The sequence below is a fragment of the Dermacentor andersoni genome, chromosome 7 (assembly GCF_023375885.2).
Source record: "Dermacentor andersoni chromosome 7, qqDerAnde1_hic_scaffold, whole genome shotgun sequence".
NCBI lineage: Eukaryota > Metazoa > Arthropoda > Arachnida > Ixodida > Ixodidae > Dermacentor > Dermacentor andersoni.
The window spans coordinates 68528414-68546850 of NC_092820.1; the positions used below are offsets into that span (position 1 = coordinate 68528414).

Sequence of the window (18437 nt, forward strand, 5' to 3'; positions counted from 1 at the left end):
GTTCTACTTAAATTGAGGACGACGCAGCGAGCTATGGAAAGAAGAATGGTGGGTGTAACGTTAAGGGATAAGAAGAGAGCAGATTGGGTGAGGGAACAAACGCGAATTAATGAAATCTTAGTTGAAATCAAGAAAAGGAAATGGGCATGGGCAGGGCATGTAATGAGGAGGGAAGATAATCGATAGTCATTAAGGGTTACGGATTGGATTCCAAGAGAAGGGAAGCGTAGCAGGGAGCGGCAGTAAGTTAGGTGGACGGATGAGATTAAGAAGTTTGCTAGGACAACATGGCCACAATTAGCACATGACCGGGGTACTTGGAGAAGTATGGGAGAGTTTTTGCTCTGCAATGGGCACAGCCAGGCTGATGATGATGATGTTGGCTACAGGGACGAAGGCCTCCCCAAGAGTTCTCTAGCTACCCGTTTTGTGTCAGCTGATTTCGTCCTATGTCTACTATTTTTTAATGTTATCATACCGCCTAATTAATCTTAAACTGGCTTTTGGTTCACTTTGCATCCATTCTGTGAATCCAGCTGTCATCAGCTCTACACATTACATGGGTAGCCCAAATAAGTTTCTTTATTTTAATCTCAACTACAACTCGATTACTTCCGAAAGGTGACTAATACACACCGCTGTCATTATGTCTCTTACGCTACGCCTATCACTTTCTGTGCCATCAGTCGTTGATCTTTCTATAGATACCTCATAGGATTCGTTGTTATATGTGAAATTTCTGCCCCTTAAGTTATTACCGGTAGAATGCAATTATTGCAGACCTTTTTCTCATAAATAATTGTGATCTGTCTTCATCTCGAGGACTGTACAACATCCAGCGACCGCTCGATTGCCGTAATTGAAGGGTGAACATAAGCAAAAAAATCACGCCCCACGAACAAATTTAGTTATCGACAATGACTCGTGAGTATACATGCTGAAGATTATCTGGAACATTTAGGTAAAATTCCAGTAGCGTGCCAGAAAGCACGTAGGTACATAGGACAGCTAAATATTTTACAACACAGCCTGATTGTCATGAGCGAATACATACTATATATAGGAGTCTAACAGAGGCACGGCATTGTAAGTTATTCAAGTGTCCTGGAAAGCTTCGCACATTGTAGCATGGTACTGAAGTTTCACCAGAATGTTCCGATGGGCCTTTATAGTATATATAAATGCGAGTCATTTTTTTTGCCTAATTTCTTTCGTGAGGTATGCTTCATTCTTGTGTTGCTCATTTAGTTAAGCGTTTAGTTTAGCGGCCACCCCACCCTTTGTAGTTTTTGCAACTAGTCTCGTATGTTCCTCAGTTGTGGACATGCCATGACTACGTTTGTTTTGTTATACGCAGTGTAACCGCTTCATATTATTGTGCAAATTTTCTTCTCGCAGTCCGGCTCGCCTGTGACTAATCGGCCTTCATGTATGTTCTCTTGGACAGCTTCTAGAGGCTGAATACCAATCCCGAGTTTTGGTTATCTTCCAGGCTTGGCGAATCTTACCATAGTATTCTGTATGTTAATCCTCAGACTCACTTTTAGACGTTGTGGGTTAAGTTGTGGTCGTCACCAAAATTGCTGAACAGGGCAGTTACCCGTTAATTCTCGCATCCGATTGTTCGAAGTATATGCAACAGTCCGAATACCGCAAAACCGTTCATTCTCGCGCGTTTTCTTAAACTTGCGCGAATTTTGCGATTTGGAAATGTTGAGAGGGTAAGGACACGAAAAATTTTCGTGGAAGAAGTGTGGACACTATGCTGAAAACTAAACTTGATTTTACTGGCTAGTTTTGCTGGCTGGTTGTACTGCTGGCCCCATAAAGCATGACGCACGCGACTTACTTGGCGGGGCAAGTTTGCACTATACCATTATTTCAAGTGCTGTACGCGGAATCTCTGGCTTCTCACAGTGCAATACTTCGATGAGCCAGGCGGCGTGCAGTGGCTTGAAAAGTGAAATCATTAGAGGTACTTGTTCATTTTCGGCTTACTTGAAACCCGTCGCGATTGGGTCATCGTACTGTAGATTGGCCTACTGCGACGTACTTCACTGTTTTGAAAATGCAAACATGGTAAATAAAAATGCAAAGTAGCTTTTGCGGGACATGTCAGCGGTTCGGCACAAGCCCGAAATCGCGAACAATTGGGACTGCGAAATTATAGGATTTTGTACTACTGTTTCCAAGAGTGCAGTAACGAGCATTGAAGAGATTGTGTCTCTCTGCCCGACAGCCATAATCGGCTTTAGCGCGCTTTCCTTATAGATGCTTAAGACAGCTGCAGAACACTCCTAGAGACTTTTTTAGATGTTTACCTGTGGTTCTTCCATTTCAATACGTTATGCCTTTTGGGCTGCTGATATCTCGGCGCATCGAATGCCTTTTCGTAATCTATGAAGGCCATATAGGGGTCTTCGTTTTGTTCTTCATGATACGACATCCATCCCAACGTTACTAGACTAGCTTCAGTTTTAAAACTCGGTGCCGCTGCGCGGAACCGCCACCCGCCCGCGCCTTTGTGGCGCTGCAGTCGCGCCCGGCTTCACTTCCTCACTTGCCGGCTACGCGGGCGGGCAGGACTAAGTACGCGGTGCAGCGCTGGTGTATTCTGTGGTTCGTTGTGGACGGCGAATTTCAGCAAGCATGTCATCCGTAGAACTGTAGCCTTCCCCGAGTTTCTTAAGAATATCAGCAGACGATGCCGACGAGCTACGTACCTGACTACATAGGCCGCTATCGGAACGATGTCGACAGTTCGGCGCACCACTTTTTCTGTGCTCCCAGCAATGCGACGCTTCGCTCGGCGTGAAACAGAGCGATTCCTCGTGCCGACCGGGAACTCTCTGCAAAATCAACGGCACGCGCTCGTGCCACTGCTCCCGCGTTCGTCGTCTTCCACAGCTGGCTGCGTGGCCGTTCATCTTTCCAGTGTAGAATTTCACTTCACTTCTGTCGTCGTAATGGGGAGGCCTCGTTTAGGGGGGTATGAGCCAATCATGGTCTTACGTAACGGAAAGATTTAATTTTGAAGAATCACAAGCGGCAAATCGCAGGCGAAGGCTGCTAACCACGCCGCCAAGCAAACTCGAGACATCGAACACAAGCGACAACTGCGGACTGCGGGCATACCGTCAGTGACGTCGTTCTCTCCGTCGCAGCCGATTGTGTTTGTAACCTCATAACTGAGAAACACTTTAATAAACCCTTGGGATTAAAACCCAGTGATAAACACAGTGGCCGCACCTTTCAGCTTCGCTGATTAAGCATCTTCACGGAATGAAAAATCCGACTTCCTTTTTTTTCTTATTTTTTGTGTGTGGCTTGTGTGTTCAAACACTGACCTCATCTTTCTTTTCGTAGCGTTTCTTTGGCGTGGTGAGAAGCTTCGGTGGGGATGAAGATCACCCTACAATAACGCACTTTGGCCAGATATTCAGGCTCGTGTGCCTACACTGCGCGAAACGTTAAGACGACAGGAAGAAACACACGACATTTAGAAACGCTCATGAGAGTGGCTTGTTGGGTTAGTTGGTACATGGTTATACTAGGAAAATGCCAGCAAACTTGGACAGTAGAAAAAAATCGAGAGGCAGACATAGACAAAGAGACAGGAAGGCGGCTGGTGGTGACCAGGAAGGTGGTGACAAGCCACCTTCCTGTCCCTTTGTCTATGTCGGCCTCTTGATTTTTTCCACTCTCAAGTTTGCTGGCATTTTCCTCGTATAATTTAGAAACGCAGCTTCTGCGCTTCGCTGTATGCGTTTCTTCCTCTCGTGCAGTTTACCCTTCTTTCAGTATTAACGAACTGGCGCGATAAATCTTATTGCTGTAGGTGGATAGCGCTTTCTCGTGGTATCGCTAATTCGGACAAGGGAGAACGCCAGCGAGCGTGAAACACGCGCAAACTGCCCGTCCGCTCGAGCTCAAGGCTGTTACGAGGCGTCTGCTGTGGAGCCCGATGGAACAGCGTTGCCCTCTGGCGGCTGTCACAGAAGTGGCGACAGCGGCTGTAAGCGCGCGGGCGGGGAGTTTTACAACTGAAGCTAGTCTAGTAACGTTGATCCATCCAGAGCCAGCCTGTTCTCTAGGTCGACTGAATCAAGTGTAGTCTGATTCTATTGAAAGTACAATAGTGAATATATTGTGAAATATGGAAAGCAAACTAAAGGTGCTGTATATATATTATTACGATATTATCGGTAGATACCCGAGAGACGAGCCGCCGCGAGAACGACGACGAAGTGGGTCTGTGCTCTTGGCGCGAGAAAATGTCGGCCTGGTGCTCTGGCTCCAGTCCAGTGTAAATAGCTTGTAAATAGCCTCTTCCGTCTGTATCTTTCTACACGTAACAATATATATATATATATATATTAGTAGCTCGGTTTAGCGGAGGCAAGTAATACACGTTTTGACAGGTCGAGAACGAAGAGTAGTCTGGCTTTACTCCACAGTAAAAGAGGTTTGCCGAGTGGCAGTGGTGGCGCCCCTGTCGGGCAGCCACCTCACATCCTAAGAAAAAGCAGAGGGCGATGACCCCCACGTGGAGGCCAGGCGAGGTAACCAAATTTCACAGAAGCGGAGGACCAATAAGATTGACAAACGGTCGCTACAAGTGAACCCCCCCCCACCCCCCCTCCACCCCACGCACACATTAGAATGCTGGAGGCTTGGGTGTCGATAGGCGGGATTCACGCCGTCGCACGACACGGTCTCTTCTCTTCCGTGTACGTCAATCTTTCAAATTTTCTCTGAACGTGAAACCACACGGGGCCTTCATAGGAAGGAGTCACCGATGGCTCGATAGAGTTGCGCCGCAGAAAGACGTGCATGGTTGTTTCCATTGTCGGGACACTAATCACAGGCTGCCCGCTGGCAATACGTGGGGCCGTAGGTATGAGCAGGTCTAGCCAGGAATGTAACCTCTCTCAGTGCTGCGCCGCCACTGGCGGAGTGCCTTGCTGGGGGCCGAAAAACTGGCCTGGACCGCGGATTGCTGACCAACGGAACATCTCGGCAGCGCTGACTCTGAGGTCATCCTTGATTGTCGTTCACAGCCCTAGTAACACTAGGCGTAGCCTTTCCACCCAGTGTTGTCTCTCGAGCGTGGCGGTCAATGACACCTTCAGTTGTCGGTGGAGACGCTCGATCATGCCGTTGCTCTGTGGGTGATAAGCCGCAGTGTTATGCAGGCACGTGGCCTAGCAGTTTCGCCAGGGCAGAAAAAAACGAGCTTTGGAATTGTCGACCTCGGTCAGTAGTTATTCGCAAAGGACAACCATAGCGCGACACCAACGTAGCAACAAATGCTTCCACCACTGTTGTGGCCGTGATGTCTTGCAGAGGCGTCGCCTCAACCCACCTTGAGTACCGGTCGCCATAGGTGAGAAGGTACCTGAAGCCTTGGCAGGAAGAAAGAAGTCCCACCAAGTCTAAATGCACGTGATCGAAACGTCTATCTGGTGGGCGAAACGGCTGCATCGCTGAAAGCGTGTGCCGGGTCACTTTCATGGCTTGACAGGCTTGGAAGCGTCTTGCCGAACTTCGAATATCTTTGTTGATCCCTGGCCATACAAAGCGGCCTGTGGTAAGCCTCTGTGTCGCTCTGATGCCGGGACGGCTTAGTCCGTGCAGCCAATCGAATATTGGCTGTCGAAACTGACGGGGCAGGAACGCGCGAGGAGCTGCCCGCGATGTGCCGGACGTGACCAGTGTTGTTCTGTAGGGAAGCGGCACCCCCGCAAGCTGGAGCGACGAGTCTTTTTCCCGCAATTGGCGCAACCCAGGGTCGTTTTGTTGGGTAGAGGCTAGAGCTTGGAAATCCACAGTGCCAGCAGCCACAGCGCCGATCTGCGACAGTGCGTCACCTGCCTGATTTTCGGACCCGGGAAAATGGCGGAAGTCCGTAGAAAATTCGGAGATGAAAGAAAGTTGCCGAAGCTGACGTTCTGAGTACGACGAACTGTTGTTCTTGAAAACGAAGGTTAACGGCGTGCGGTTGGTCAGAATGTAAAAGCTATAATAGCCTTCAGGAAAAAAAAACGGAAATGCTTGACAACGCGATAGATGGCCAACATCTTCCTCCCGAAGGTGCTGTAGCGAACTTTTGTAGGTTTGAGGCTGTTTGAGAAGAAACCCAGCGGCCTCCAGTCTGTGCCATCGTGTTGCTGTAGTACTGCACCCACTGCCGTGGTCGACGCATTTACCATAAGACGACCTGAAGCGTCGGACAACGGATGAATCAGCAACACTGCAGCAGCCAACCGCGTTTTGACTTCCTGAGAGGAGTGTTCGTGCTCCGAGGACCAGTGGAAGGTAGGCGGTGTTTTGGAATCACGACGCGGCAAGTAGGTAAGCGGCTGAAGAACTTGCGCACAGGTTGGAGTGAAGCGCCTGTGAAAATTTATGAGCCTTAGAAACTCGCGCTACTTTCTGAAGGAGGTTGAAGAGAGGAAGTCCTCGATTGCCCGCACCCGTGATTCCAGTGGCTTGATGCCTTGGGGTGAAATGCCATGGCCGAGAAAATCCAGGGCTTCAACTCGGAAATGCATTTCTGGGGCTTTAGGACTAGCAAATATCACAACGCGTACATAGACAAGGACCAAAAGAATGACGAAGACAAGCGCTAGCCCGTACCCAAATAGCCCGTACCCAAACCCTGCTTTAGGACTAGGCCGTGTTCATCCAGTCGCTCAAATTGAAGGCGAAAGTGCTCTTTGTGCTCTTCGTCTGTGCGCCTTGCAACGAGAATGTCGTCAAGGTAGGCGAAAATGAACGGGAGTCCGCGCGTAACTTCGTCAATGAACCTTTGAAAAGTTTACGCCGCATTCTGTGTCGGGGGGTGGGTAGACCACCGTATCCGTTGGAGAATACCGTTTATTCTATCTATCTTCAAACCGTAAGGCATACGGAGAAATGGGCCAAATAGAGTAGTGATTGCTGTTTTCTGAATGTCGCTGGGTTCGACAGGAATTTGGTGGTATGCGCTCATCAAATCGATCCTGCTGTGTATTTTGCTTCCTGCGGGACGAGCGCCGAAGTATGTGGGGGAGGGGATATTGATCCGGAGTAGTGAGGGCATTCAAAGCTCGGTAATTACCGCAAGGCCGCCAGTGTCCTGCTTTGGAGCCAGATGGAAAGGAGAAGACCGATTGCCGGAGGAAGGACGAATAACGCCGAGCTGAAGCGTGTGTTCGAACTCATGGTGGCCGACTTCCATCATCCGTCCAGCGAGCCTCCATGGCCGCGCGGCGAAAGGTGGGCCGGTGGTGGCCATATGATGCGTCACCTTGTGTTTCACGGGCAGCGCATCGTTTCGGGGTTTCGTGAGTTCCGGACACTCAGCCAGCACATTGTAGTACGTTGAGACCGGTCGAAACGTAATGCATGCGAGATGAGGTGAGGTTGAACTGCAGGCCAAGCACATCGATGGATGTGACCTTATCCTTTAGGCGCCGATCGCGAACACTCACATCTAGGTCGAATTGGCTGTGGAAGTCCGCTTCCAGTATGGCAAAGCTGACGTCGGCGATCACAAACACCCATCTGTGCAAGCGCCGGAGTCCGATGTCTAGCGTTATTGACCGGAGCCCATGCGATGCGATGGCGGTCTTCACTGCCTGGAGTGTGGGTGTGGACTTGCGGCGTTGACGACCTGTGGCATTCGCGGTAACGATAGACAGCTCGGCGCCGGTGTCGACGTGGAGGCGGGTGCCGGTGATGCGGTCGACTACGAAGAATAGGCGGCTTGCGCGAAGGCTGATGTCGCATGCCGCCGTTAGGGGCTAGTCTGTGCGTTTCCCGTCCACGAATAGGGCTGGGTGCAGCGACTTGTATGTTCGCGAAAGTGAATGTTGTACCAGCACAACTGACGCCGCGATTCCTTAGGTCCGCTGCTAGACTGTGAAGGCGAATGGTTGCGCCGAAGTTGGTCGCCAATGTTGCCACCCATCGTCAGCTTCTCCAGTGCACTGGTAAAGCGGTCGACTGTTTCCTCCAGGCGCGAGAGTAGGTCTCCTGGCTCTGAGACTCTCCTAGCAACAGCGATAAGTAGCTTTGCCGCAGACAGGCAGTCGCATATGCCGTCAGCGAGTGCAGCAAGCCGATCGCAGCGGCCAATCGCTAATGGCTGTATGCGATATATATATATATATATATATATATATATATATATATATATATATATATATATATATCAATTGTCTAACCGATTAGAATAATATAATTTAATCTTCCATCTCTCTGGTACACTTACAGTCATGCGGCTACTCGTATAAAGGGTCGAAATTTTTGCGAGTACAATATACCCACCATGTTTCATCCGGTCAACAGCTAGGCCATCGCGTCCTACTGCCTTTCTCCTAGACACACCTTGCAAATCTCGTCTAACCTCGCCACCAGTTACACATGCATGGAACTGTTAGTTCCTCTTTGTCATTGCGTGTGATCGTTGTTGCGTGGCAGGTCTGGGTACTGCACAGTTCAGCATAGACAAAAAAATTAAATTATGGGATTTTACGTGCCACAACCACTTTCTGATTATGAGGCACGCCGTAGTGGAGGACTCCGGAAATTTCGACCACCTGGGGATCTTTAACGTGCACCTAAATCTAAGTACACGGCTGTTTTCGCATTTCGCCTCCATCGAAATGCGGCCGCCATGGCCGGAATTCGATCCCGCGACCTCGTGCTCAGCAGCCTAACACCATAGCCACTGAGCAACCACGGCGGGTAGTTCAGCATAGAATTCCTCTCGTGCCATTAATACATCGCAGATGCTGACGATTACATGACCCTGCTTATCTGTGATGGCATGCATCTTTTCTTTTTCGCAATGACAAGCATTATTCTTACCGATTTCACTCTTCTCCTATTCTTTGGTGTGTTATCAGTATTTTCAGTATTATAATTTCAAATGTTACTCATTGTTGATCGGCTGTGAAAGTTCAAGTTCAGCTCTGTTCTTGAGTTCGGACATATTTATGCCCTGTCGTCTCTTTATCATGTCTTTTCTTACTTGGGAGAGCTTGCTTTCTTGTGTATTAATGACTTACCTTCGACTTTAGTTCCTGCGTCCGAAGTTGTGTTTCTGAGGGTGTCGTTCCTGATTTCCATGCTATCTTCATCCTGCAGTTCTAAATCCTAACATTTGTTTCCGAGTATTTCCCTGAGTTTCTCAGCTGTTCTGACTGCTACTATCTGGCATGGTCCTTCGTCACTCATTGTCTTCTTTCTTTTTTTATTTTTTAGCAATCCTGAACCTCTAACCAGTTATTAATGTCCTTTATCCTATCTAACACTTCTACATCCTGCGGTATGCTCAGTTCGTCAAAGAGCAAGAAATCTAATTAATTTCTTGTTTATTCGTTTAGGTTTTCCAAATCCACTGCGCGCTATAACATTTCTCGAAAAAGGTATTCTTATTCCTAGTCAGTTCCTTTCCGGGAAACCTACCAACATATTTCCTTTCCTATTCCAACAGCCGATGTAATACTTGCCTGTTGCTTGCTCGCAAGCCTGCATTCTTCGAACTTTTTTTTAATCTTTCGAATTGAACTTTACCATAACTACAGCACTGAACTTTTCCAATTTCTCGCTGTTGATTGAACGTTCTCGCAAACAGCTCTACCTTTTTTTAACCATTGTGACTGTGCGTTGGGGAATGTACTTGTACTACATTTAATTTATTTATTCTATGCAAACTAAGAATTACCAGCGAGGTCCGTTAGAGAGGGCTACGAACGTTTTCAGGCTCGGTGAGCCGTTGTGCATTAAGAGGTCTAGATGATCTCAGAATTCACTGCTGCGTCAGAGCTGTGGCCGCCGCCGTGCTCAGGTGCTCCGCAGCCGCTCGGGACTAAACGCCGGTGATTACTTGCGAGATTCGTGCTGAAAAGGTAGTGGACGCACACCGTGCCAGGAAGGTGAATTTTTGTTCTGGCGGGAGAATATTTGATCGCACATAAACTAGTATAGCCCCACTAGCGCTCAGTAGTTTCCTTTTTCTTTTTTGCCGGATTCATGGACCGCTCTCATGCTGAAAAGTGTAGTTGCTCGGACGAGAATTCGGACTGAAGAGCGAGTAAGGAACTCGATGCTTTACTCCACGCCTTCACCACGTGACCAGACATACACGAGCATGTCTTTACCAGTCAGTGGTACATATACAGCTGCCAGCGTATCTCCTTTCGTACGATGCCTTTTTATTTACTAGTATTGTAGCCTCCATGACCTGCGATAGTTTAAGCTATCTGGCGAACATACAGCAATTTCAATTTTTTTTTCACATGGCCTTAATCTGAAAGTCTAATCAGCTGCATATATATAGCTTCGATGGCTCACCTCTCCCAATTTCGAACTGGCGTGGGAACGTAATATACTGCATGAACTCTCTGTACCATCACATCAACACACGGTCCTTATGTCGTGCCACGCCGGGGCCTTTGAGGTATAATAAATAAATATTGAATCATAAATAAATAATAACGGCCTCTTAAGTGACAGCTGGGCAGAGCATGAGCGCAAATTGGCAAACGTCACTTTTCGTCTGATCCACTCACGGCAACGACAAATTTCTGCGTGATCACGAGTAATGACAATTCGCAAACTGGAACTCACTAACAACTCACTGGAAAAGCCACCTGCTTCAGTGAAATTTCACTACATTCATGGTGCTCTTAAGCTCTGCAAGGACCGTCCCCTCGCGACTTGGATGCTAATTAGTTCAAAGACAATCGCATTTTGTAACTATGTGCTGGCACATCGTAGGACCACGGCACACAAACCTTTGAGGCACATTATGAATTTATATTTTTTTCCTGACACATATAAAGCACGTCACTGGTAGTTATGCCTATGACTCGATCAGCCGTGCCACTTGTGTGACAGAGCTTGATATGTCGGTGAACTAAGTCTTGAAATATGCGGCTCGTAACGGAAACGTTGAAAAGCTTAGAAAGGACACATCGTAGTCCGGCGGCAGCGGTTTGACAAAGCTTATTTATTTTTTCACAGAATATACGCTTTATTTTGGAAGACAAGACTCGTTAAAACCGAGACGCCAAGCGGATGCGTATTTTTCGCTGCTCTCCTACAATTTCTAAAAATTTTAATTAAATTCTGGGAGGAGGAGGAAACAACATCATTTGGTCAGTTTGGTTTAGTGAGGGGTGGCTACCAGGCAATGCCTTACACACACCTCCTCCGCTGTTTTGATGGCGCACAGTTGAACCTCCAGGCTCGTGCCTCGGAGTATTGCTTCTCACGTTTCAGGCGAGGGAGCGGCCAGGAGATCTGACGGGGGAGGGTGCTCCCTGCAGCCCCAGAGAATAGGATTTAAAGAGGCTGTGGACCTATTTAGTGAGCAGTGTGGGTCTGTCGAGTCAGGGTAGAAGTGTGTGTATATAACTTGTGGGTTGGGAAAGGAGTGCATTTGGAGTCGGCGCCAGGTGACTTCTTGTCCCTTAGTGAGCTTGGGATGAGGTGGGGTTTTTATACGTCTTGCGAGGTGGTAGTGTTTTGCTATGTCGTGGTGTGTGGCCAGTGGCTCGCGGACCAGGTGCCACGGGTCAGAGACGGGACCCACCGCTCCAATAAATTCTGGCATTTTACGTGCCAAAACCATGATATGATTATGAGGCACGCCGTAGTGGGGGACTCCGGTTTAATTTTGACCACCTGACATTCGTTAAACTGCACTCAATGCACGGCACACGGGCATTCTTGCATTTCGCCCCCATCTAAGTACGACCGCCATGGCCACGATTTGATCCCGCGACCTCGTGCTTAGCAGCGCAACGCCAAAGCCACTAAGCAACCATGGCAGGTTCTGCAATCTCTGCGTCAGGCTTTGCATTAAGAATTTATAGATCAGCACGCATTACGCTTCGCGACGACAGAAAACAATGTGTAACTAAGTGAGTCATTGTTTCGTAGAGGTTCTGCCACTCTCGGTGCATAGCATACAAAGAAATGTTTCCTATGCAATTTAGTGTGTCTTAGAAATTAGAAAGACAAACTCATGGCCGTGTCTTTTATGTGCGTAACTCGGGATGACACAAGTTGATAGTGTGCAAGATCGAATTTGTGGTGAACTAATAGGCAGAACGCAAATGCACACATTGATCCGGGCACAAATGTAGTTGCAGAAATATCAGCATTCGCAAGCTTTTTGATCATGCAGTGACGTAACACTACGCCTTGTCCACTGCTTCGCAGTACGTCCTCTTCCAAGGCGCCGGCGCCGGCTGCTACGTGATCAGCTGCATCTCGATCATGCAGGAGGTCCAAAAGATGTCCTCGCTTTGTGTGAGTATTTTCCAGCATTTGGCAGAATGCGACAGTGAGAGGGCTGCAGGAACCGTAAAGCTGTTTTATACGCTAGAAGCGCCCTAGATTCGTTGTTTTAGGCTTCTTTAGCTCTAAGGTGACTGTCCAGTCCTCCCTATTGCCAGAGCTGAAGCCACTCCTGATGGGCTTAGTAAAGAAACAGTGTAAATCAATCAATCAATCAATCAATCAATCAATCAATCAATCAATCAATCAATCAATCAATCAATCAATCAATCAATCAATCGTGTCAATTCGATTAGTGCTAAAGCGCCAAAATGTGGCTCTACACGCTGCGCATGTCATGATGTTCAGTTTATTATAAGCATGCTTCGTTCCTGGACGTGCCCCTCGCATGAATACCTTCGAAAACACCGCGAAGCTACGAAGACAACTTGCACTGTACTGGTTTTTAGCACTAGTTTCGTTGTCAAACTTTTTCGGGCATGTAGTCCGCCAAGTATTCCGGTTAGCTCTTCTCATTAGGCCAGTGAGTGGAGCAGTTCTCCTGCAGAGGCGGTGACACCGCGTTAGATCCCCGGGCCAGGACAAAATTTTCTTAAACAGCGGAGCTTTGGTTTTGACGAACCCGTATATGCTTCCTTTTGTAAATTCATGCTACGATTCGGTAAATAACATCTATTTTTTTGTTTCAAGAAATTTATTTACTTCGCTGGTTACAGCAGGAATTATTTGCTTACCAGTCCTTTCAGTAGTCGCTAACCGAACAGCGGACAAAGCGTTCGGCGGTAGTTTAGGTGCTGCCACATAGACAACTTCCCTAACAAGCCGGAGTAAAAAAGCGGCAATGAGCGAAACAGAGTGCCCTGCCAGACGACTTAATGAAATACGTTTATCTTTGTCACCGTAAACACTGGGGCACTGCTATGCCTTTCTGTTTTCTATCTGCGATCCAGAATTGCTGGAAAAGTTTATTGGGATTATTCTCACGCAAGCGAGTAGCTCGATCACGCTTTCATGACGTATGAGGGTACATGTCCGCAACGTCGTGAACCCCTGTCCCAAGAGTTCCCATCGAGTCAACTCAAAGAAACTGGGACCTGTTTCGTCGTATAAAACGGAACTCTGACAAGAAAACCGTCGCAATAAATAAAATGGTAATAGTATTTTGGCATACTACTTTGCTTGGTTAATTGCTTCGAGTTTCACTGGGAAAGCAGTGTAAATCTGTAAAGTTTATCTAAAATATAACCACCTGGTTCACTATTTAGACATCTGACTAGCACCTCTTGTGTTGCAGCGTTTTAAATTACAGGTATTGTGGAAGAAGGCAGACACTATTTAATAATTGGGCAACACCTATCACTTGCTCTTTATTCGCTTGCAACATCTAATTATTAAGCCAAACGAGATTACCACGAGGTACGCCAAATGAGGACCTCGAAGACGCAACAAAGCTGCTAAATATATTGACACGTGGACTTGTTTGTTTTTCGGGTGAGCGCTTTTCACCGTCTAACAAACGTTATCGCTCAGCGTGGGAGTCGCCTTCCTGCATTGGAAGTTTCTAAAATGTTATCGACGGTTCTATCCGCTGTCTGTTGTCACAGAAGCTTGTGTAATCTGATGGCATCTATGCGCGACGCGAATGACGTAGAACTTTCTGGAGGACACGCTTGCACTAGCGATTTCTCTGGAACGCTCGATGGCTCGTGTATAAAAGCCGACGCGCTGGACCGGCAGATCAGATTTTCGACGATCGCCGACTGCATTCGCCGCCACCGTTGTTCGTTGAGTGTAGCCTGCTTTTGAGGGCACAAGTTCGCCCAATAATTCCGTCAATCACAGTTTTGCTGCCTTCTTCACCGTCACTACTACGTGACATCTGGTGGAGGTGCTAGTGCGCTCCTGTACCGCAAAGTTCATGTACCGTTCATGCCCCCACAAAGCCGCGATCCAAGCTCGAAACACGAAGACAACACCAACGTCGCCCAAGACCAGCAAGCTAGCCGCAGGCTGCATGGACTGCCCCCGGAGCACGGACTTCCGCCTGATACGACCAGGAAGACTGTGGCCAGCTGAACAACCACAATGGCAGCCCCAGCGTTCCCCATCGTGCTTCGACAACCCAGGGAGCACCCTACCTTCCACGGAGCTTCGTCGGAGAATCCAGAAACCAGGCTCGAAACCTTCGAAAGGATCGCAACTTTCAACAACTGGACCTCTGAGGATAAGCTACGCCATGCATACTTCTGCTTGGAAGATGCCGCGAGGACTTGGTTCGAGAACCGGGAGTCCACCCTTACAACGTGGGCCCTGTTCCGCAGTAACTTCCTGAGAACCTTCACGAGCGTTGTCCGAAAAGAAAGGGCCGCAGTTCTGCTGGAAAGCGAAATACTATCCAATGAGACCATCGCCATCTTCACGGAAGAGATGACCCGCATTTTCCGGCACGCCGACCCGGAAATGTCCGAGGAGAAAAAAGTCCGCTTCTTGATGCGAGGTGTAAGGCAAGAATTTCTCGCAGGTCGTTCAAAGTAGTCAGCGACCATCACGCGTTGTGTTGGCTAGCGAATATAAAGGACCCTTCAGGACGGCTGGCGCAGTGGAGCCTCAGAGTGCAAGAATATGACATCACTGTAATTTAGTAGTCCGGACGAAAACACTCTGATGCCGATTGTCTATCACACGCACCCATTGACCCGTCGCCGCAAGATGACGAGGATAACGACGCCTTCCTTGGAATAATATGTGTGCAGCACTTCGCTGAACAGCAACGAGCCGACCCGGAGCTAAAAAGCCTCGTCGAGTATTTGGAAGGGAACACCGACGTTGTCCCTGGGGCATTTAGACGATGATTGTTTTCGTTCTCGCTTCAAAACAACGTACTCGTAAACCGACCGCTCCTGACCGGCGACGTCGCCCGTTACGCCAGGACACGCCGAGAGTGTCAGCGATGGAAGACGCCTCCGACAAGGCCAGCAGGATTACTACAGCCCATCGATCCTCCTTGCCGATCATTTCAACAGATCAGGATGGATTTGTTGGGACGCTTTCTGACGTCAACATCTGGAAATAAGTGGATCGTCGTGGCGACGGACTACCTCACCTGCTTCGCTGAAACGAAATCTCTGCCGAAAGGTAGCGCAGACGAAGTGGCGAATTCTTTGTCGAGAACATCCTGCTGCGACATGGCGCCCCAGAAGTCATCAGCGACAGAGGAACCGCCTTTACAGCGGAGCTCACCGAAGCCATCCTGCAATACAACCAGACAAGCCACAGGGGGACAACTGCCTACAAGCCGCAGACGGATGGTCTTGCGAAGCGCCTGAATAATACCTTCGCCGGTATGCTATATATGATATGACAGTACGTCGACGTCGAACACAAAACCTGGGATGCCATCCTGCCGTACTCAATGTTCGATTACAACACAGCGGTGCAAGAAACAACACCGATCAAGCTGGTTTACGGCAGGAACGCGACAACGACTGTCGACACCACTCTCCGACTCTCTGACGAAGAGAACCTTGACGTCGCCACCTATCTCCAGCTCGCCGAAGAAGCCTGATAGCTCGCCCGGCTGCGGATCAAGAACCAGCAGAGTAGCGACAGCCGACACTACGACCTTCGACGACGCTACGTCGAGTACCAGCCCGGCGACCGTGTTTTGGTGTGGACCCCAACACGCCGACGAGAACTTAGCGAGAAGCTTTTACGCCGGTATTTCGGACCCTACAAGATCATCCGACGGAATGGCGCACTCGAGTATGAGGTCGTACCAGAGGACATTTCGTGATCACAGCGGGGCCGCTCACGATCGGAAATAGTCCACGTTGTGCGACTTAAGCAGTTCTACCAGCGCTAATGAACTGTGGGTCTTTTGTATAGCTGAACTTTCGACTTTTTTTTGGAGTGTGTTACTTTGGAATTTGTTTCTTTGATAAGTGCCCTTAGCGTTTCGCTCTTCTGTTATGTTTGTAGCATCGGGACGAAGCTTTTGAGAGGGGGGCATTGACACGTGGACTTATTTACCTTTTTCGGGTGAGCGCTTTTCACCGTCTGACAAATGTTATCGCTCAGCGCGGGGCGCGACTGTATGTATGGGTAGTTCCTGGAATGTTATCGATGGTTCTATCCGCTGTCTGTTGTCACCGAGCCTTGCGTACTTTGATTTCATTGCGCAACGCGAATGGTGTAGAACTTTCTGGAGGACATGCGGGCACCAGCGATTTCTCTAGAACATCGGATGGCTCGTGTGCAAAAGCCGACGCGCTTGACCGGCAGATCATATTTTCGATGATCGCCGACTGTGTTCACCGCTACCGTTCTTCTTTGAGTGTGGCCTGCTTTTGAGAGCACAAGTTTGACCAATAAAACTGTAGTTTCGCTAGTTTCGGTGAAGACAGTTTTGCTGCCTTATTCACCGTGACTACTACGTGACAATATGGTATGAATTATGCACGTTAACACTAGCTGTTTCATCAGTAAAACGTTTCGCAGCTTCTTCAGCAGGCGAAATCCAGAGCCGTTTCGAAATTGCGCGATGGCTCAGGGGCACCTAACGTTTACTGAACTACTAGTCCTCCTATTGAAGTTGTCAACACGCACCATTTTAAAGGTAACCTTTCTAGGCGAAGCCTCCCAGGCTTTACTAACGAGTTGCGGCTGCTGTCCCACGAAATATTTCATACACGAGGCAACACTCACACGACGAGTCAGCTTATATGCAGCCCGTCGGTACTACCGCTACAGGTGTGCCGGTGGCTGGGACAGTTCTCTACTGAATTGCTCAGTGAAACAAGGAACGGTACCCCAATATCCTGATTGCAACAAATATGCGCCATTAAGGTGCTTAATTACTTTATTGAAGCGAAACTTTATAAGGATTCTTCACGGGGGATTGCACGTCTTCTCAGTCGGCTTTCTTTAACTTTTTTGTCGAGTAATGTGGGCCGGTCCTGTAGATAGTGCAATAGTAAACTGGGCTGATCCCGCGCGGATCGTGTGATGACAGTGGACAGATCACGGAGGCAGTGTAATTCGCCGCCACGTGGGTCACGTAGTGAGGCATTTCCGCTTCATGCTAACTTGCTGGGCAAACACTCAATCGCTGATTAAATACGCGCTGCAGAAGACGAACGTATTTGTAGCATTTAATTTACCTCTTGAGGAAAACTGCACTTTGCGCAGATTTCAAAAATGCGTGTTGGATCTACATTCGTGTCTCCACAGCATGTCAGGTGCGAAACGTTGCTACTTTTCGATATACAGCTCCGGCATGCTTCAGAAACGGAATAACTGTTTTCTAAGCGCAGTTCCTATACCAAAATGATATCTATATATGTGCAAACAGCTGCATGATCGCTACTTGAGTGCCGGAGAAACGCCGCCCACTGTTTGCGAAAAAAAAAAATTATATATATATATCTATGCATCTTCTTAGATTTGAAGAGGCAGATAATTTGTTTTTGTCGTGCTTTCTTCTCTGTGTCTGCCTTCTTATTTTAATGGAAAAAACAGTCGTTATAACCTCGATATCTTAAAAAAAGAGCTGTGTGCGACATTCGCTAGGTTGCACAAGCGCATTTAACAAAGCTCCATAGCATGTTGGTGCATCTGGGAAACAGCCAACTATGACGGAAATGCCCTATTCTGTGACGAGCGAAGCCAAGCATTGAAGAGAAGTAATGCTGTAATGACGAGTCCCGTAGAGCCACACCGGGTGCCGAACACCCACGAAGATGTGCGAAAAATCTTGGTATCAGGGTTGTCGGTCTTGCAGATTAGCCAACATCAAGACTCCATGTACAGCAGTGAGACTGCGGAGCTGAGGCAGCACCTCGGCAACTTCGGAACTTTAGGCGACATTTGAAGTCAACTTATCTAATGGCGCGAGTGCACAAGCAAATGAGCGTAGCTCGCGTGAACTTGCTACTCTTCTTTGAAGACATGCACCTCTTTGAAGCATTGAAGGTGTGCACTGGCTTTAGTGCGTGTGTTTTGCAGAAAATGCACACTTGTACGTTATGTGAAGGCATTGTTCGCTAAGGAGGCAGATCGTGAGCCTTACACGCACGAAACAAAAAAACTCGTGTACTGAAATTTAGGTGCATGTTAAAGAACCGCAGGTGGTCAAAATTAAT

At 48.3% G+C, this 18437-nt stretch overlaps 1 protein-coding gene across 1 annotated transcript in view; it reads left to right on the plus strand.

The window, feature by feature from the left end:
• Nucleotides 1-18437, plus strand: part of LOC126534947 (uncharacterized) — a 37273-nt gene that overhangs the window by 17547 nt on the left and 1289 nt on the right. The window contains exon 5 of the mRNA XM_055072818.2: nucleotides 12220-12309. Coding sequence (XP_054928793.1) covers nucleotides 12220-12309 — 90 coding nt within the window. The remainder of the gene's footprint in view (nucleotides 1-12219; nucleotides 12310-18437) is intronic.